Source organism: Myxocyprinus asiaticus, chromosome 30, assembly GCF_019703515.2.
Source record: "Myxocyprinus asiaticus isolate MX2 ecotype Aquarium Trade chromosome 30, UBuf_Myxa_2, whole genome shotgun sequence".
Classification (NCBI taxonomy): Eukaryota; Metazoa; Chordata; class Actinopteri; order Cypriniformes; family Catostomidae; genus Myxocyprinus; species Myxocyprinus asiaticus.
The window spans coordinates 26,280,958-26,302,959 of NC_059373.1; the positions used below are offsets into that span (position 1 = coordinate 26,280,958).

At 41.4% G+C, this 22,002-nt stretch overlaps 1 protein-coding gene across 1 annotated transcript in view; it reads right to left on the reverse strand.

Annotated features, from left to right (window-relative positions):
* Window positions 1-22,002, reverse strand: part of LOC127420807 (gamma-aminobutyric acid type B receptor subunit 2-like) — a 382,579-nt gene that overhangs the window by 127,709 nt on the left and 232,868 nt on the right. The window contains exon 4 of the mRNA XM_051663355.1: window positions 592-693. Coding sequence (XP_051519315.1) covers window positions 592-693 — 102 coding nt within the window. The remainder of the gene's footprint in view (window positions 1-591; window positions 694-22,002) is intronic.

Genomic DNA, 22,002 nt, shown 5'->3' on the forward strand with positions numbered 1-22,002 from the left:
ATAAAACTAAAATGTAATTAAAAAAAAGAAAAAAAAAAGAAGTTTTTGAAATTGATGACTTGGACCAAATAATAAAGAAAAGCAGCCAATAAGCGCCCAACATAGATGGGAACTCCGTCAATACTGTTTAAAAAGCATCCCAGGGTGATACCTCAAGAAGTTGGTTGAGAAAATGTCAAGAGTACATGTCTGCAAATTCTAGACAAAGGGTGAGTACTCTGAAGATGTTAAAATATAACACAGTTTTGATTTATTTTGGATTTTGTTTGGTCACAACATAATTCCCATAGTTCCATTTATGTTATTCCATAGTTTTGATGACTTTACTATTATTCTAAAATGTGAAAAAAAAAAAAAAAAAAAAAAAAATTATATATATATATATATATATATATATATATATATATATATATATATATATATATATATATAATAAAGAATGAGTAAGTGTTTCAAAACTTTTGACCAGTAGTATAGTCCAATTATAACTTAACATACAAGGATCCAAGGAAATCTTACATGTATATGACTGGGCCACTGCGAGCTGTTAGCTAGTCGTGTTTGGTTAGTGGGGGCTGGGATATTCCTTACCTTCAGTTTCTTCACATTCACACAAGGATCGTTAGAGAAACTCTCTGTGTCTGCAATCTGGATGTCTGCCTTTTCCAGCTCATTGGTCAAATCATTCCGCACCTGTCAGAGAGAGAGAGAGAGAGAGACAGAGTGAGAGAGAGATCTGGAAATGAAAGAGAACAGAATGAGAGCAGGTTTGCGGATGGTGAGCCACCCAGAAAAGTACCCAATCAAAGGCAACATTCCCTTCCTCTGATAAATGTCTCAATTCCCTCTAATCTCCTGCCGAATTTATGTTCCTCCTGCATCCCAATCAACCTGTAGGCTCCCAGGATCCCTTTCCACATGTGCTCTTCTGTTCCCCTACTGGGCTTTGGGTACAATACAACTTTACCTCCATCCGGCTTCAAACCCTACTCCCCACAGACTTCATCCATCCTTGTCAATGGACGCTTTTGAAAAATGGACCAGTCCCTTGCAAATAAAGTCTCAATACCTCCCATCCTCCATAAAGATGTATGGCACGTGAATGAAAACCATGTACTACTGAGCTCTGCATGGTGTATTGTGAACCACAATGGATGAAAAGAAAGGGATCTTTTCAACTCCTCAAATCCATTGGTCCAAAACATCAGCAGTACATCAACAAGACATATGGGCACACAAATCACCCTAAAAAGGTAATTCACTCAAACATTGGATATAACCATGGATTAAAATATGATCTATCAAAAATGCCATGCTCTTCCTCCTGGTGCACTACAGTTGAGTCACAGCCTGCCCTGTTGAAAAGACCAGCATTGCCAACTTGAACCAGCATCGAAATGTAAGTAAATTATTTAATTACTTTAAGAAGTAACCCAGCTAACATATATTTACACTATGGAATGTTATTCATGCTTTAATAGCATTAGTATACAGTATACAATAAGTCTATATCATTTTTGAGTCATAGACTATGTTTAGGACTACAACAACCCAGACTTGGCAAAACGTAGGCTACAAGTTACTTAAAGGGGTCACGACATGCCATTTTAAATTATTTTAATATGTTCCTTGAGGTTCACTTATAATATTAGTAAAGTTATTTTTTTACACAAAAAAACAGTCATTTATTTGTAAAACATGATTATTTTCCACCCTCATTCTGACCCTCTGTCAGAAACGCTCAGTTTTGGTGCTGCTTTTCCTTTAACACTTGACAGTAAATACCGACTGTTCTGATTGGCTCTCTGCTCTTGACTGACCTGCTCTCTGGGTGCTTCTCAATTCCTAAATTGTGCTTCCTCGTTTCCTCGCTCCTCCGTTCTTGAGCCCGTGACATGAAAACTGATCAAAGTCTGTCATCATGAAGGACGTATCAATTTGATGAATGCACAGCAATAAGGTGAGGATTGAGGACAGAGGAAGCTTAAAGAGGATGCTTGAGCGAAGAAACACAGGAGCATCCTATTCGGTAGACTTTTTGGTCAAAGCACTTCACGCACGCATAAATTGTCCTCCACCTTCACATCTGACACAACAGATTTAATTCCGTTTTAATTCATCTGACACAACAGTTTTAATTCATGTTTCACCTTTGCGGTTTAAATAAACCATAATTTTCACATACTTTGTGCATCTTGAATTTTTAGGTTTTATAATGAAAATATCAGTAAATCAAGTTTCAACAACATAACATCAAACGTGTAATGCAACTTGCGCAGAGTTGCCGCTTTGAAGTCACGCTTGAGTGAGCAGGACCTTCCATTTTACAAATACATCATGCTTTGATTCCTCCATCCTCATTTTCTTTCCTTCTATCCTTTCCTCGTTTCTAAGAGGGTGGAGCAAGGAAACAAGGAAAATAAGCAAGGAAAGGAAAGGAGGATGCACAATTTCCGAAATGAGAAGCACCCTCTCTTTGCCGTCTCACTGCTCACCGCTACTGGGTGGGGCTACAGAAGTTAAAGCAGGTTGATGTGTTGTTGTGGAGGCGGTCAGATGCAAATGTCTACCACAGTGTGACATCACAACATGGAAGAAGTAGAGAACAAGTCGTTTTGGCAGCTTGATTTCAACAAATGCTCTTTTTGCAGTGAGGTGGAAGTTTTGAGTTCTGAACTTACAGTCTGTTTTTATAGTACAATGACCTCTTATATATTAAAAGATCAAGGAAAATTTGATTCCTCATGTCACGACCCCTTTAAAATAAAAAATCATGACTGACAAGCATGAGTCTGGTGAAACATGCAAGTTCTATTTATTAACTCACAGAGTTGGGGAAAGTTACTTTTAAAAGAAACAAATTACATTAGAGTTACTGATAAAGAAAATAAGTAATTACATTTTATCATTACTTTGAAAGGGAAGCAGTTTGTTAGTGAAGCTGCACATACCATGTAATGATGGTTAAGATGGTTGCAACAGGTTTCAATCGTTTTCCTGTTTCATTTTTAAATGGTTCAAATGTTTCTTTGTTTTCTTTAACAAGAAAAAAATTACAAAATGTCAAAATACTGTCAAAATGACAGACAGCATTTGGAATTATTCGTCAACATAAAAAAAAAAAAATCTGTAAATGACGAAGATTTTTAATTAACAACCTCTGGTCTGAAGCCAGGTTTACACTGTGCAATTTTGCCGATGATTTTGCTATCTGAGACAAATTCTGGAGACTGTAAAAGATTTCTCTTGTAGGACAAATTCAGCAGTCTTTGATCGCTTAGTGTGGCATGTTTACTGATGGCCGATCAATAGCCTTTGCCATGAATCTTAGCCTCTGACAAATTTCTGGCAGTGTCAGAAACTTTGCATTGCAGTCTTGCAGAGCGACTACTTCTACAATGTCCAGATGAGATGAAACATGCAGTCAGTGCTGTCAACTGGGATGAATGGGGCGAAAGTCTTGGCTACGATGTGCAGCGTACAGTTGCCATGACCTTTACCTAAAATCTCACCGATATGACAAGCAACAATCATAAAGGACAGCAAAAAATGTCTTGGATCACCTTAGACAGATGTTCATACCAGGTGTAACCGGCCTCGGATTGTGACAGAAGCCTGAACTCATCCTGCCAGACTGTACCTGAAAAGCCTGGGTGCTCCACATTGTTTTGATTACTAATGCGGTAAGCAGATCTGTAGCTTAATTCTTGCAGATCCTAGAAACACCTTTCCACATGAGCAAATCTGTGTGTGATGGTTGGGAAATGGTATACATGTGGACCTCATGAGCTTGTATGAACAATGTGCAAGTATGTGCTTTTGTGTGAGCACAAGGGACCTCCTGATGGGGAGATTTAAGCAAGAGGAACAAGAGACATAGACAGAAAGAGAGAGACAGAGGGGGAGAGAGAGAGAGAGAGAGAGAGAGAGAGAGAGAGAGAGAGAGACGGGTGGGCGCTGTGCAGTAAAGGATTATGGGATTTGAGAGATGTTCTAAAGCTGAGGAGAAATGAGCATGATGTGATGTGAAATGCATAATGCATTTATGCACTGACTTGCCAAACGAACCCAGAGAAAAAACAAAACGGGAGGCCGCATGAATCAGGTAGCGAGACACAAGAGCACAACACTGGGTGTCAAGAAGCTCTGCAGGCTAATTTACAACAAACCTGATATTTCTCCTTCTCACCAGACACGCAAACCCAATGAGGCATACTGGCTTAATGCCCACAATTTGACATAATGCCCACAGTTTAATTTAAAAAGACATCTGTCCTGAATTCATGGAGAAATAAAAGGCCACAAGATTTGTATCAAGTGCATACAGACCCTGAGTACAATGATGCTAGACATTTTCCCAGAACTTTACAGTACATGAGCCATTTTTACACTTTTAGCCAATTGGTTCCAATGCATTTTAAGTGGATGTATGAAATCAGTTAGCTTCAAGTTATCGCAGGTGTTCCTACAGAGTAATCACAAGTTTGACAACCATAAAGTGTCCAAATACTTTAGTCTTAATTTGAAACTCTGCTTGTCCATTTTTTTATCATTTGAAACCTAACATACTTATTTTTCTGAAATGTTTTCCTTGAAAAGTGTTCTATTTTTCTTTTTAAAAAAATGCCACTTGCATTGATATTTTGTTATCTAATGCAGTGACGTCCGTATTTTTAAGTGTCCAGATACTTTTGGGACCACTGAATCTACATTGTAAAGATTGCATTGTAAAGATTGTTTTGTGTTTTTCAGGACATTTAATTAACAGATTAGCATGAGGTGCACTACCTACTTTCTAAAATGGTCTTTTCTTCCTTGCATTACAGTAATCCTCCAGTCACCATGCCACCAAGTAGTATTATCATCTCTTTAGAGCTGTCATCCCAGGCCAGTAAATGATGAATTAACAGGACAAGCGTGGGTCATATCTTGTCATGTCAAAGGCTTATTTTTTCCTATTTTTATAAACCCACAGCAGTCCATCATTAGCCACATTTTCTGCTGCATTAAGGTCCCTGTGCGGCTGAGCACTGTGAGTCTGATTGTCTGTGTTTCGAGATATATAGGAAGGTGTGTGAGTGTCACTCAGGATCTGCTCTCTGAGGCTGATGGTACAATGAGGCCTGACAGAGGACAGTGGCCGAATAATGTGACCCACCACTGACAAATTTAATCTGTATATGGGCACTGAGGATGCACATTAAAATCATTTCATCTCAGAATAGAAGGCTGCTCAGAGATTTTTGCTTTCCTACTAAGCAACTGTTTTATGTGTTACAATTTTTAGGCAATGCTGATTTTAAATCAAATTGGATTTAAACTGGATTGGTGATGGTACTTGCCAGGGCCGCTTTACCGAATTGGCTTATCTGGGCTGAAGTCCTGGCTGCAGGGAGGCCGCCAACTCCAAGTTGAGTGTCGTCATTCATCACGCTATTCTCCCCTGTCAATGTTTGCTGGAGCAAGCGCATGTAAACACGTGCAGCGGGAGTCGCAAAAGTAAACATGAAGAAGCTACGCAACAGAGATAGCGGTCCATGTAGCACATGGTCAGAGTAAAAACTTTCATAGAATACTATGGTACTACCATGGCATTTTGATATATGATTGCCATATTCATATACCATTGTATTTACAGGGTACTTTCAGGTAATGGTACAACAAAAAAAACAAAACATGGAAATGCCATGGTACATTTTTTATGTGTTTTCATATAGGCTACCGCTTCAAAGTGTTTTGATACTCTTTTGGTTGGAAAATTATTCACCTGCAGTAGTTGTTCACAAGCTGCACACGTGTTAAACTTAGTAAGGACCTTCTACATCACTGGCAAAATGATATGATGCATTTGCGAGTTTGAATTCCATTGATTGTCGATAAACATCCACGCAACCAGCGTTATTTTTATTTTCTGTTTTATAAAGTATTCTATTAGCGAGTGAGCAGAGGTGGTTAGAGTAGCCAAAAACTGTACTTAAGTAAATGTACAATTACTTGAAAAAAATGATTACATCATTAGTCAATAGTAACGATGTTAATAATTACTTGAGTAAGATAAAGTATCCAGTTAAAAGAATACTCAAATAGCTTTCATATGTAACATAATGGATGTTTAATCTTCAATATTTCATTACTTAATACACATTTAACATGTATTACAGAATAATAATAATGACAATAATAACAATTTAATAATAATAATAATAATTATTATTATTATTATTATTATTATTATTATTATTGGAAATTCTTTCATCATTCACCCTCATGTTGTTCTAAACCCATATGACTTTCTTTCTTCAATGCAACACAATTAAAGGAATGTTAGCCTCAATCACCATTTACTTTCACTACATGTTTTTCCTCCATATTTTAAAAGGGAATGGTGACCAAGACTGTCAGCCCCTAACATTATGTCTAACATCTTTTGGGTTCCACCAGTGCTTGAAGTGGAAGAAAAAAAGTGCAGGTACTCTCAGGTTAGTATTAAACATATTATTAAAAAGTTTTTTTTTTTTTTTTTGGAAGATAGATGATACTGTGAGACTATTTTTGTTCCCAATATATGTTTATTTAAAAATAAATAAATAAACTTGGGGTTTTATACTATATGGAAGGGCTCTTCAACAAGATAAATTCAAGATAAATTCTTGCAGTTGCCAGATTATCCAGATTAAAACTAAACTGGGGCCAAACTTTTTTTTCATATTTATCTTGCCTAACACATTTATTGTAACTAACATGTTAACATGAAAAACTAGCTGTGGTCTAGCTGTAAATTTCTTCTAAAGATCTGACTGAAGAACAAACATACCCTCAACTAACAAATAGGTTTTGATAAACTTTACTTTGAAAATAAAAACATACAATGTAGGGTCATTGTTTATGAAAGCATTTTATTGAGGAAGAGCATTTAGATCTGCTTAAGGCTGTATCTTTGACAATATCAACCCACATAAGAGAACAATGGCAATCTAATGTAGAACTGACTTTTTACACAAAATAATGTAGCCTAAAATAAAAATAAATAAATAAAAAAAATAAAAAAAGAGTTTTTTTTTCTTCTTCTTCTTTTTTTTATTATCCTCCCATTCAATGAGGGCACAATTAGCCTTTTCTTGTCCCGCACACATGAATTTGCACACAGGAGCCAGACACATATGCAGATAATAATAATTAGAAACGGTGAACAAACTGATTTGATGATGTTCAGGATTGTGAATGACACACATCTGTATATAGAACCAAACACTGTCACGATTTATGCAAAGGCAAGTTCAGTGACACTTCACATAATCTTTTTACAAGCACTAAGAATTGAGAATAAAGAGCCAATTTTCCTGTGTATTTTCTTTGAAGCTTCGGTTTTCATCATCGATTTATCTTTTGTTAAAAAGGTCGTGCATATGAGCTGACATCACTTATATAACAGCTTTGACATTTTTTTTTAAGACTGTAGATTTGACTGCACCCAGTAGCTAAACAATTTGCATAAATACATTTGGTTGAATAAGACGTGATAAAATGCGCTCACCTATAAGTTGCTGGTTCATGTTTTGGAGAAGAGTGTAACTGAATTATGCCCAGACCAGCTTAAACATGCACGCTTCTCCGGAACTGGCCCACGGATCGCTTGCCGACCACCGATGCTGTTGTTGCACGTGTTCAGTGTTGTTAAACTCACTGCTGAGTTTTTTCAGAGAGCGCTCGGGTGTTTAACACCACGATTTGATCAAAATCATTTGGAAGGTCAGATAAAAGTGATTGGCAGGCCTCATTGAATCACTCACTTTAAATAAAGACTTTACATCGTACCGAGAGACTCTGAGAAGTGGTGGTATGCAAGTAAAACTGCCGGTACTCTGTAGTCTAAATTAGAGAAGTGCCAGTATGGTGTATTGGTGAGTACCCACCCACTTCAAGCACTGGGTTCCACAAAATACAGAAATTCCCACAGGTTTGGAACAACATGAGGGCAGGAAATGATGACAGAGCATTAATTTATAGCTGAACTATCACTTTAAGGACACTTGTCAGATCTGGAAGAATCTGTCAATTAGAACAGAAGTTTGGAAACCAGTTTCTAGTAACTATTACTGTGAAAAATTTGAACGATATTCCACAGGCCCAATCATATATAATGCTGAATAAAAAGAAACAAGATCATGCTTTTATTAATGGCTAACTTCGCTATTTCACAGCTGTTTAAAGTCCTGAATGGATTCTTAGTTCAGTTACAGTACTTTCAGTGTAGAAAGAATTTATATCATTAGTTCTGTACAGTAAGGGTAAACTGCACATTATCTCTGTATTTGGAAGTGTGTTAGGCTTATTTAAGTTCAGAGCTTGTTCTCTGTTGTCCATGAGAAAAACGTGCCGTATTTGTCAAACGGACAGTTGCTGTGCAGTGTGCACAAACAGAGATGCGCTGCAGTAAACAGGCATGCACGCAATAGGCAGAGCAAAAGGCATTTACACTTAATGCGGATGTTTACATGGATTTATACAGTAGGCACTGATATATTTCAGCACTGATATAAAAATGTATACTTATAAACTAAGGTTATATGAGCCCATAGTTACAGAATCACCCTGAAAATGACCATCACCGCAACAGACAAGCTCACATTATCACAATCGCCAAAACTCATCGCAACAGGTTTTCTAAATTTGGAGCTGCAATTCTAATCTTGAAATATCTTAAAATGAAGGCATTGCATGATGAACGTGTTTGTTTTGAGCGCTTGCTGCTGCTGCTGCAGTGATGAACTGGACTCGAGTGACAAAGCGCGACTGTAAAGTTCCGTTGTTGTAAAAGTCCCATTCAAAAATCTCTCAATAAATTACGCATTTATTAAAACTTATTTAATTAAAAACAGTAATGTAACGAAAGGAACGTTGCCCATTGTAACAAAGTAAAAGTAAAAAAAACCAAATCATTAGAAATGTACTTGAGTAAGAGTAAAAAGTGCCCACTATTAAACCTACTCTTAAAAGTAAATTTTCCCCAAAAATGTAATCAAGTAAATGTAACGGAGTGCTCTGCGAGTGAGTAAACGCTCCAAATGATTCAGCAGCGCACGTGTGAGCTTTCTGAGTCATTCAGATAGAACTGCGTACCACTTCAGACTGCTTTGCTATTATGTGTGACCAATTCATTGTAAAGAACCGACTCAAATAAATCTTTAGTCATGATTCAAAATTGACAATAGTAAACACTGGGTACACAGCATGATGTAGCGTTGTAGCTTTTGATAAAGAAAAATACATCATCGCTACTGAAAAGCGACTTGATTTAAGAACTGGCGAAGCTACCACCTCGCTACTGAGAAATGTAGCTACTACCCATCGCTGGGTTTCTAGGGTGTTGCTAGGTGGTTGCTCTGTGGTTGCTTACTGGCCCAAGTAAAAAAAACTCATACCTAAGTGTATTTAATATTCACAATTTTTCACCAGTTTTATCATTCATAAGGCAAAAAGCAAGCATAGCATCAGTTCAGGCAGGTCACATTTGCTGCTCTCCCTGCTGCTGCATGGATGGGTGGAGAGTTTGCCCAGAACAGAACCATACTGTTGGGTGACCATACGTCCTCTTTTTCCCGCACATGTCCTCTTTTTCAGACCTTAAAAAAGCGTCCGGCCAGGATTTCTACATTTGCGAAAATGTCCGGGATTCGGCTTTAGGTGCATTATGATGTGCATCTGGTCTAATACTTCATTGTGTTCGCACATATTTGCATTGCTTTAACCCCTCTTTGTAAGTCCCGCCTTCTCACACACCAATTGGTCGATTATAAGAGGCTTGCAGCAACTATTGGCCAAATTCCTGCCTGTCAATCTCTACGCGAAAGTGTGAAGCGCTGTTCGGCATCAAACAGTTGCTTGACAGTAGCAGCAAATAACAGCTGAGAGGAAACAATGCCCAAACGAAAGTGCAAATTTACAGAAGATTTGCAAATAAAATTCCCATGCTTTCGTCCAGGTCGAGATCCGTGGGAAGCAGAATGTATGACATGTAAAGCTGGCACTTATGTGTCAGTTGCTAATAAAGGTGCAAGTGATTTAGAAGCACACATTTGCTCTGCGAAGCATAAAGGGTCAGCAAAAGGTGAAAGTTCATCAGGTAAATTAACGGACTACTTTTTGTGACCAGGTAAAATTGTTATCACATTGCTTCATTTTCCATGGCCATTAAAAATAATAGTAATAGTAAATGAAGGTACACTCATGGCATCAAATATTTTATTTTAGTACATGGACATTCAAAAGAATGTTGGAAATTTTTATTTATTTATATATATTTACGTTATGCTAATAGAGTGTCTTTTTCACTGTATTAAAGTTTGCATTCATAGTAACACTGTTTTGAACCCTATTATTCCACCTCACCCCAATACCCCCCTTGTATGCACACAAACAGATACAGTATCTGTGAAAGACAGTGGATTTATCTCAGTTTCTATGAGGCTCCAATATAATGGTGCTTCACATAACAGCTACTGTGTGTTTTCAATGGTTATCATTTTGCTCTATCATTGTACCCAAGAAAATAGTGGTAGATTACCTTATGTGTCCACCAATTGTAGTCTCTCCTTGAAATAAATAGGTGAGACTGAGAATAGATCACAAAAATAATATCAGCCATATGACTCATGCGTAATTAAGCCCACTTTAATCCTTAATTAGGACATCTAATAATGGAGGAATTTTTAACGTTTACTGAAATTAAATTCTACAACCAAATAATTGTGTCCTCTTCTGACAACTGACCAGAGCTGGAACTAGCCTAAACCTTGTGAGACATTGTGTTTTGTCTTCACTATATGTTATGCACAATTTAATTTCACTTAAACTCAGTTCAGAACATCTGGGCTGTCAGTAAAGGGTTAAATTTTTGATGCACCGAGTCATGTTTCAAAACAATATGGTGGCGGTCACAGTGGAGTTTGTCTTTGGGAGAAATGCCAACAAAACTGCATCTGGTAAAAAACCTAATTAAGTTTTTACATTGAAACCTGCTTGAATCAAAAGATTAGAGTCTCTGGTTTCATCCAATATGCCATTTTTAAAATCCAAGCTATTTATCGCGAAACGCCATGCCGTTAAACACAACGGCCACTCTAGTGGACAAAAGTGCTTATATTATATTTACTGTGCATTTTCACATTGAGAATTTAGTTTTTCTTTCAAAGGCTTAATATGGAGTTAAGATGAAAATAGGGTGCATTTCAAACTGTTCTGAGACCAGTACAGACAGACAGCACACTAGAGGTTAAGTAATTCACTAAATAGGGAGCAAGGGAGCATCCTATAGCTTTCCAAGTGCATTCACTCCTAACATCCGACCAAAAGTTCAGTTTCAGGCTGAAGATGATGTTTGGACCACTCAACATGTTTGGCAGACATGGGACAATGGTAATAAGTACAAAGATTCAGAATTTATAATGTATAAATTTATGTTAAAATGGTTGCCATTGATTGGACGATGCTGGCCATTACTTTGAATCGGAATTATTTATGCTAACTTCTGATTGGTAAAATGCTTCAGCGCTGGCTATCACTTGTTTGTTTGTTAGTGCATAGAAAGGATACTGAGATTTTGTTGCCAAAGTAGAAAAAAACATTGTAACATAAAAGTCAAATCAAGTCAACTAATTTTATTTGTATAGTTTTCTATTTGTGCTTTTACCAATACACATTTTTCCAAAGCAGCTTTACAGAAAATCAGCTGTAATGTCTGTAACTTCTCAAAAACATGATTAACCAACACTCCTGGAAACAAAATAAACAATTTGATTTGAAAAAATCTGACTTTTTTATAGCTTGGAATTATTTAAAGTTTCACAAATCAAAAAGGGAAATTGAAAATGCACACAGCAGCAATGCTCGGGTTTCAAGAGGATAGGCAGAGTAAGCAATTGCCAGGGGCTTCCACATTAGAGGGGTGGACCCGGACGGATGGATAGATGACAAAAGGCTAAGGGATGGACCCTCATTCATTTAAATAATAAAGCTAATTATAATTATAACAGACCAACCCTAACCTGCACCCTAACCCTGAAAGAAAACTGGTTGCACTTTAAAATACAAAACATTATTTACTTTTTAATAATCATTTTACCAATTGATAATGTCTCTGGATGTCCTGAAAGGGAGGTTTTGCCAAATTAAGCTCAATTCTGGGAATAATTTTGTCCCCAAATGATAGCAGAGCAACCATGAAACAAGAATAGACAAGACACAAGACACTTGATGTCTAAAGACATACTTTCCCATGCTCGCTAACCTTTGTTCATGTTTTATTTTTGTGCTGGAACATTCCCAGTGGCCTCATGCACCTGTGTTCAGGCAGGGGGACAGATGCGAGAGAGACACACATTCAGCCTAATGTAATTGTAGACATGTCTATGCTGGATTGTGCAGTAGCGCTGGAATTGCCCGTCCTACAGGAGCATCCTCTAATCCACACAATGCATCAGGGATGGGTCAGACACAACGCAAGCAAACAGCAGAGAAGAGCCAACACATTTCATGCACCACTGCGGCGGATGGGACAAATGCATCTATTTATAGAGCCAGTTTTAATGAGCCTTTAACTGAAACAGACGTGATAGGGCAAAAAGCAAAACACAATGGCTAACACAAGCTGATGCACACAGATATGGCTGCCCATGAGGTCCATTTTGTGAAAGGAGAATTGGATGACTTGTGCTTGGATTATCTCCTTAAGGGAATGCAATTAGCTTGGCTGAGCCAGCCGATTGTGCTTGTATTGTCTGAATGTTTAATCACTGATCAAACAAGCAGAAACTTCATTTCACGCACACACACATACACACACTAATATACACACATGTTCACATATTCCTGAATAGAGACCCATTACAGAAGCTAGTATGTCCAATAGGTCACTAATGGAGCACCTTGGTGTAAAAAAGGACAGTACACGTACAGTAGAGGAACCATATGGTGACCTGTTCCAAATGCTCGCTTTCTTGCATTTTCTCTTCATTTTTGCACATTCAAAGAGATAGAAAGAAGGTCAGAGAGATGAAGATCATTTGCTTTAGAGGCTGTACCAAACTAACCGAGTAAAAATGAGCATTTTCAGCAATTTTTGATGGATGATGGATGATGTAAAAAAGGTTTATCTGCTTTCAGAATTTCAATATCAGGGAAAGTGTATATTTCCAAATTAAATGTATGGGGGGGGGGGGGGGGGGGCTTCTGAGACCGTCAATCCACGCATCTTATCACATGGCTTGTTGTGCATGACACCGCAGAGACTCTGCATGTGGAGGCTCATGCTACTCTCCGCAATCTATGCACAACTTACCATGCACCCCATTGAGAGCGAGAACCACTAATTGCAACCATGAGGAGGTTACCCCATGTGACTTAACCCTCCCTAGCAACCGGGCCAATTTGGTTGCTTAGGAGACCTGGCTGGAGTCACTCAGCACACCCTGGATTCGAACTCACAACTCCAGGTGTGGTAGTCAGCGTCAATACTCATTGAGCTACCCAGGCCCCACAACAATATATATTATTAAAAGCGATATACATATAACATTTACTAGACAAATAGAAATTCTAGCCACCTTTCCAGTAAATTTTTACTCACATACTCTATGTCCATTGGTGCATGTTAATTTTCGACCATGATTACTGCTCATACATTTTGTCTTTGAGATTAACTTCATACAAATGCAATCAGGCACAAACAGAATGAAGCACTGTAGGATCTTATGGGCAGAAGAATTATTAATTTCCACGCTCAAAGGCCAGCAATCATACCGAACATTCGTCAAAGTCATAAATTGAAGTCTCTGCTCTGTTGGCGCCAAGGAGTCTAGCTGAAACCTGCATCTGGCCAATAAACTGGTTAATGAACAAAGGGAAGATCTCTCTGAACACACTCATAACCACCCCCCCCACCACAACTGGCACACACAGTCCAAGAGATAGATAAATAAGTGTCACTATGGAAACCCCATGGAAAGCTAAGCTACTCCTTTGTCCTTCGACTTAACCAATTTAACACACGAACACTTAAAAATGAGACATTTTGTGACACATTTTCTATGTCACATGCTAAAACTCATTACCAAGACACAGAGCTAAAGTAGACTCCCTTATGAGACCCTCATGTTTGCAATGGACAACACAGTTCTAATACTAAGACATCTCATCTTAATCCATGAACATTTCACACAAAGTCACAGTACTTTTAAGACTTAACCCTCTAAAATGCACAGAATCTACCTTTTTGTACTAAAATGTACACAATACTTAGTCTTGCTAGATAATTCTGAAAATGATGTTGTTATGACCTGTAATCACTTTGCTAACTGATGAATTGATGATTATAATATTTAATCTTGTTTTAATCATGTCATATTACTAGAATGGTAACCATTCATGATAAAGCACATCATGTTTACTATCATTGAGATTCTTTCTGCATTTCAGGAATAGTTATGTTAATACATTTTTGATATATTCAGTTGTATCCGAGATATATAAAATGTTTGATTAAAACGTGTACTGTTTGAGTAGGAAACGGGAGTCTTTACAGACAAAGGCTCATCAATCACCTTCAGAAGGAGGGACAGAAATGACCATGTGGCCCTGCAGAAGACATTTCTGATTGGCTCAAGACACCTTTGGGGTGCGGCCAACCACAGTAGTATAAAGCCTCCCCACCAAGGAAGAACTGTCTCTCTTCAGCTCTCTTCCTCTTCAGCTCTCTTCTTCCTCTGCTCTCTTGCCCTCGTGGCTCTTAGCCCTCGCTCCGGCGCCCCTCTGTCTCTGCACAATGTAGAGTTCAGGAAACTTGAAACATAAAGTTCAGAAAAGAGTTCCCTCTCTGCTGTACGACTGACACACGTGACGGGGAGTCGCGAGTCTCCCTCGCGGTAGGCCTCGCTTCAAAGCCCAGCCACATCATCCCAGCAACAAACCATCCACGATTTTAACAGAGGTCCAAAACATCGACGGAACAACCAGAACTTTCTACTGACACAGCCAAAGGACTTGAGCAAAGCAAGGAAACACAATGACACGCAAGTACATCTCCAGACTTTTGCTGAAAGTGCTGGTGTCTCTTTAATATAATTTGAGGAATCTGACTGCAAATCGAGTTAAAGAAGTAGAGTTCTCAAGGCATTGTCTATGGACTCCATAAAGTTCATATTCTCTGTAAAGATAATTTCCATTCAAGTTACTCTGTTACATTTCACTTACAACCTGTTCCCTATCTGTCACTCACTCAATGTTGTGTCGATGTAGTGACACTAGGGGTCACTCTTAGGAGCCCCAAACACCTCTGATCTTTGAGAAAAGGCCAATGGGAATTGGCGAGTGGAATTTGCATGCCACTACCCCAGACATACAGGTATAAAAGGAGCTGGCTCATAACCACTCATTCAGATTTTTTCATCGGAGCCAAGCAGTGTTGAATCAGTGAGTTCCACTGCCATTCCATTCACCTCACGAGTGTATGCTGTTGGATATACGGTGCATTACAGCGGTTTCTCCCCCTCGTGCACGTTAAGTGCAGAGTACGCCCCTGGGCGCTTCGACGGCTAAGAGAGTATATATTCTGATAAAGAGTATATTTTCCTCTAAAAGAGTACACACTGATGGAGAGTGTCTTTTTAAAGATGGCTTTCCGTCTGTGTGTAGTTCCTGGATGTGGTCCCTACCTCTCCACCTCTGACAGCCACGATCACTGCCTCACGTGTCTGGGCCGTAGTCACGCTGAGACAGCGTTCGTGGATGGTTCATGTCCTCACTGTGAGAGCATGACCATGGCAACATTGCGGTGGCAGCTTTCCTTCTGCTGAGGGAAAGCCACTCCAGTCGCTCCCCGCCCCGGTCCTTCTGCCCACGGGCATATGACTGCGACGGTTAGTGCTGGGGGCGATGTGGGGACCCAAATGGGTGTGGTTTCGCCGGGTGATCCCCCACGGACCTCCCATTCCCCAGTACACTCGTTTGCTTCAGTCGAGTTCTGGGATGAGGCAGGCAGCTCGCCCCAGGGCGAGTTTAATGTCTCGTTCGGGGCTCGAGAGCTGGATGAGCTCTCAATTGCAGCATCGGAGAGCCGGTTGGCACAGTCGAACATGGAGGACTTGACTGGGTTCCCACCTTCGGGTATGGTCGCCCAGTCTGAGGCCAACTTGGAGCTGATGGCCATGCTTGCCTGGGCTGCCGCGAGTGTCGGGCTGGAGTGGAACCCTCCACCCTGCCCTGAGCCCTCGTGCTTGATGACTGGTTCCTTGGTTTGGAGTGGCGCTCATGGCCACGCCCCACCCCAATTCCATTCTTCCCGGAGGTGCATGAGGAACTCACAAAGACATGGCGGGCACCCTTTACTGCCCGGACCCAACTTCTGGGTTCCTTCACTCTCATTACCCTCGATGGTGGGATGGCCAAGGGGTACACGGAGATTCCTCAGGTGGATAAGGGAGTTGCAGTGCACTTGTGCCCGCAAAACGCTGCCACCTGGCAGAATTGCCCAAGACTCCCTTCCAAGGCCTGTAAGTCTACGTTGTCTCTGACAGCCAAGGCTTACAGTGCCGCTGGACAGGCCACCTCCACCCTGCATGCCATGGCCCTCCTGCAGGTACACCAGGCCAAGGCATTGAAAGAGCTGCAAGAGGGTAGTCCTGGCCTGGGAGTGATGCAGGAGCTGTGCTCGGCGACTGACCTCACCCTACGGGCGATGAAGGTCATGGCGCGGGATCTCAGGTAGGCAATGTCCACCTTGGTGATCCAGGAGCAGCAACTATGGCTTAATCTGGTTGAGATGAAGGATGCAGACAAGGTCCGCTTTCTCGACGCCCCCATCTCCCAGACCGGCCTATTCGGCGACACCATTGAGGACTTTGCCCAGCAGTCCTTAGCGGGTAAGAAGCAGAAGGAGGCCATCCAACATATCCAGCCCCAGCGCGGTTCAAGGTCCGTCCCCCTGTGGCGGCAACTCAGGCGGCTCCATCGCAGCCCGAGCCAACCGCTCGGCTCCAGTGTAGAGCCCCCCGCAAGAAGGTGACACCCCCTGTCTCATGGTCCGGCACTAAGAGCCCCAGGAAGGCCTCCAAGTGCCCCTGAGATGGACGACCCAGAGATGAAGAGACCCGCTGGAACCCCGGAGGTGGTGCACAGACCACTCAATCCCCTGGTGGAGGGCCGGGAGGAGAATCCTTTGTTCCCTTTTATTTTGCCCCACATTTTCAAAAAGAGAGCGGTTTCCTCACTCCCAGGGTCATACACTCGTGGCCAGGGTGCTATGAACGCAAGCTCCCTGCCTTTGTGCACCCGGCCGCGGCACACACACACCCACGGTCAGGTTGTGACGAGCCGTGAGGGCACCCAGCCCCCTCCCCTGTTGCTGACCGGTCCTATGGTGGGCATGCGGGATAAGGTAAGTGCTTTGACGTTTCCCTCAGCACAACTACGAGTTTGGAACGCTATCACGCCGATCTGCCACCGGATGTTCAGCCCTTGGGCAGATCTTGCATTTCTGCAGGCAGGGGTTTCCTAAGAGCAAGTGTCAAGGTATGTCGTTGTTACGACAGATGCCTCCAAGTTAGGTTGGGGCACCGTGTGCAATGGGCATGCAGCCACAGGCTCCTGGACAGGGCCACGACTATGTTGGCATATCAACTGCCTCGAGTTGCTGGCGGTATTGCTAGCCCTGCGGAGGCTTCGGCTGTTGATCCAGGGCAAGCATGTGTTGGTCTGGATGGACAACACAGTGACGGTAGCATATATAAACCGCCAAGGTTGTTTACACTCTTGTCAAATGTCGCAACTCGCCCGCCGTCTCCTCCTCTGGAGTCAGCAGCAACTGAAGTCGTTGTGAGCCACTCACATCCCGGGCGACCTCAACCGCGCAGCGGACGTGCTGTCACAGCAAGTGACTCTCAGGAGAGAGTGGAGACTCCACCCCCAGGTGGTCCAACTGATTTGGAGTCAATTCAGCAAAGCACAGGTAGACCTGTTTGCTTCCCGGGAATCCTCCCACTGCCCGCTCTGGTACTCCCTGGCTGAGGGTCCCCTCGGCTCAGACACACTGGCACACAGCTGGCCTCGGGGGCTGCGCAAGTATGTGTTCCCCCTAGTGAGCCTGCTTGCACAGACATTGTGCAAGGTCAGGGAGAACAAGGAACAGGTCATCCTGGTGGTGCCATACTGGCCCTCCCAGACTTGGTTCTCGGACCTCCACTCTCAGGGACGGGGCATCATCTGGCACCCATGCCCAGACCTCTAGAATCTCCACATCTGGCCCCTGGATGGGACGCGGAAGACCTAAGTGGCCTACCACCGGCGGTTTTGAATGATCTCTATGAGGCAGCTGTAAGCCTTGAAATGGCATTTGTTCACGAATTGGTGTTCTTCCCGAGGTGAAGACCCCCACAGATGCGCAGTCGAGTCGGTACTTTCCTTCCTGCAGGAGAGGCTGGAGGGGTGGCTGTCCCCCTCCACCTTGAAGGTGTATGTGGCCACTAAAGTGGCACACCACGACCCAGTGGACGGTAAGTCCCTGGGGAAGCACAACCTGATCATCAGGTTCCTTAGAGGCGCTAGAAGGTTGAATCCTCCTAGGCCACGTGGGATCTCTCCGTGGTCCTGCTGGGCCTGCGGATAGCCCTGTTTGAGCCTCTAGAGTCAGTTGAGTTAAAGGCTCTCTTGTTGAAAATAGACCTCCTGACTGTGCTCATGTCCATCAAGAGGGTTGGGGACCTACAGGCGTTCTCTGTCAGCGACACCTACCTGGAATTTGGTCCGGCGTACTCTCACTTGGTCTTGAGACCCCGACCGGGCTATGTGCCCAAGGTTCCCACGACCCCTTTTAGGGATCAGGTGGTGAGCCTGCAAGCGCTGCCCCAGGAGGAGGCAGACCCAGCCGGGTCGTTGCTGTGTCCGGTGCACACTTTGCGTATCTACTTGGACTGCACAGAGAGCTTTAGATGCTCTGAGCAGCTCTTTGTCTGTTTTGGGGGACAGCGAAAAGGGAACGCTGTCTCCAAACAGAGGATTTCCCACTGGATCGTGGATGCCATTCCACTAGGAGTGTGATGTCCGCCTGGGCACTAGCCAACAGCGCCTCTCTATCAGACATCGGTAGAGCAGCGGGCTGGGCAACACCCAATACCTTTGTGAGATTTTATAATCTCCAGGTTGAGCCAGTTTCGTCCTGTGTGTTGACAGGTACAAACAGGTAAGTGTGCGGGCAGCTGGCCAGGTGTACCACTTGCACACAGTGCCTTTCACAGAAGACGTGCGCTTTTTTCCCCCATGCGAGTTCCCGAGATGGGTGAACCCTGGATGTCCTTCCTATTTAGCTCTGTAGCAGGCGAATTCAGCAGAGGAATTCGAAGCCGGGCCCAGTACGTGTGCTAGTATGCCCTGTACTGGGGTGGGTGCTCCACATATGCTGGTTACCTGTGGTAACCCCTTGTGACATATTTTCCATGGTACGGTTTCCCTTAGGGCAAATCCGTGTCTCCTTCAGCAGGGCCCCCCATGCCACCAGTCACCGTGCTGTAGAGTTCCTCTCCTCTGGGTAGGACCTACCACGGGGCTCCTTCCACATGCGGCTGGTAAGCCCATGTGACGTATTCGCCACATGTTAACCTCCCCTTTGGCAGGATGTGGTCTCTGTGGTGTCTTCCATTGTGGGAAGAGCGCCTTCCCTGACGTGAATACATATGGCCCCAGCAGAATAAATTTCATTTTTGTAGGAGAGAAAAAAAAAAAAGAGAAATGGTCGCGGCTGGCGCAGCCTTTTCTCAAAGATCAGAGGTGTTTGTGGCTCCCAAGAGTGATCCCTAGTGTCACTACATCGACACAACATCTCGTTCCCTCCACCAGGGAATGGAGGTTACAACAGTAACCAAGACATTTTTCATGTTTGTCTATGTGTTAGTTAGTTTTATGTTTTAGATTAGCAATAAAGACTTGCTTGTACTTAAAGTTAATTTGACTGTTGTATATGTTGATAAATAATATCGTCACTTGATTATTCAAAGATCTGCGCACCTAAGCTCGAACTATATCTAAAACATTTGTGATATTATTTTCAATAAGCTATGTAAATAGTATTACTCCAAATAAGTGAATTAATAATAATTCCCTTGTTAAAGCTAATTCCTTACAATAGAAATTGTGAGCGGATACAACAAGCATTTTAATGATGGAGAATTTTATTCAGATTTATGATCAAATATCATGTCATTTATCCTTCTTATAATGGTGGTCTAAAGCAGCTAATTCCATTATAAATGTCCTACTTATTATTGGTGAAGGTACGCGGGCACTTTAATCCATACTGTGTACATTTATACTACCAAAAATTCCTACAGCACTTTGCATTCAGTGCATTCCGTTTACATTAACAATTTGTTAAGCTGTGAAGCTCAGTCTCAACCTTTATTTCCATGTCAACCTGGCATGAGTTTGAGTTTTCTAATTTGAGTATACAGTGAGTATATGAGTTAGTATTCAGATATGACAGGTGGATGGATGGAGGAAGTTGCACCCTTAACACCTCAACACCTCATAGAAAGCAAGGAATGACATGCAGCAATTTTATGTTAGATTTATAATCGCACACAAACATACACAATCCTACTCAAAGTGCGAAGCCTGACAAATAGGTTTAATTCCTCATTGAAGCCCAAGTCATCTAATCTTTTACCACATAAAAAAGGGGATTGAGGCTTAATCTGTTAAACAGCATACTGGAGTGTGATTCATACTGGAGTGTGAACAGCCCTTAATCAACTTATTGATAGACACTCAGGCAAAACATAGACAGTCTCCTGCAAAATGTAAGATATGTAGCACCAGGCAGGACAGGTGCTAAATTATTTCACTGAAACAAGCAGAATGAGGGCTGAGATAGCAACCCAGAGCAGTCGTGCACAAATTAAAATCTCTTTGTTTATTCATGGTATTAATCGGTCTAGAGGATAAAAGGCTAAAAAAAAAAAATCTGATATTTGCTAGGGGGTATATTTGCTATATATCCCAATATATATGCATTTTCTCTAAAATAAAGGGGGTTTTGTTCTACAATTTAAGATTCACAGCAGATTAAAAATATTTATTGTAAGAACTACAACATGAAAATCTAATTAAACATAATCAAATGTTTTTCACACTGTTTTTTCACTAATAGATCGCAAGGAAGAATAGTTGAAGAATGATTAAAGGAAGAATCATTTAAATAATTTCACCATGTATATTTATATGTACCAATATAACATACATATACATAGTAATAAAGAGAAATATTTATCAACATAATTTTAATATTTTACTATATGAAAAATGCCTTGCTGAGATTTTTGACTGATGATGCAAATGAATTGTTGAATCAGACTTTTGAATCAAACTTAACTCTAAACTTAATCTCTTTAAATGAGAGATGCCTTTAAAACATCTGTCTCAATGCATGCGAGTCAGGCACAATGTTACTCTCAGTCACCACTGACTTTCACTGCATCTTTTTTTTCCCATCCAGTGAAAGTGTCTAAGTGGAATGATGACAATAAATATTCTTCCTAACATCTCCTTTTGTGTTCCATGGAAGAAAGTACAGTAAGTCATATGGGTTTGGAACAACATGAGGGTGAGTAAATTATGAAAGAATTTCCATTTTTGGGAGAACTACAGGTATCCTTTTAAAGGGCAAATAAAAAATGCATTTAACTCATCACAATATTTCTTGTGTTGATTTATTTTATATCACAAGCAAAATCACTTCACTTGTCCAGGCCTAGGTATTAGGTGGTAAGAATTCCAATATATGTAATTAGCCGTAGGCAGTTCTGCTTTTGAAATGTATATTATTAGAACCAGAAATCGTAGGCAACTTAAATTTCCAAGAAATGACCAGCGACTCTCAGGTTTTTCTCAGGTCCTATACTTCCTAATTTCAGTGACACAACAGATGCACCTCCTCCTGACATGTCAAATCACACAGCGCGA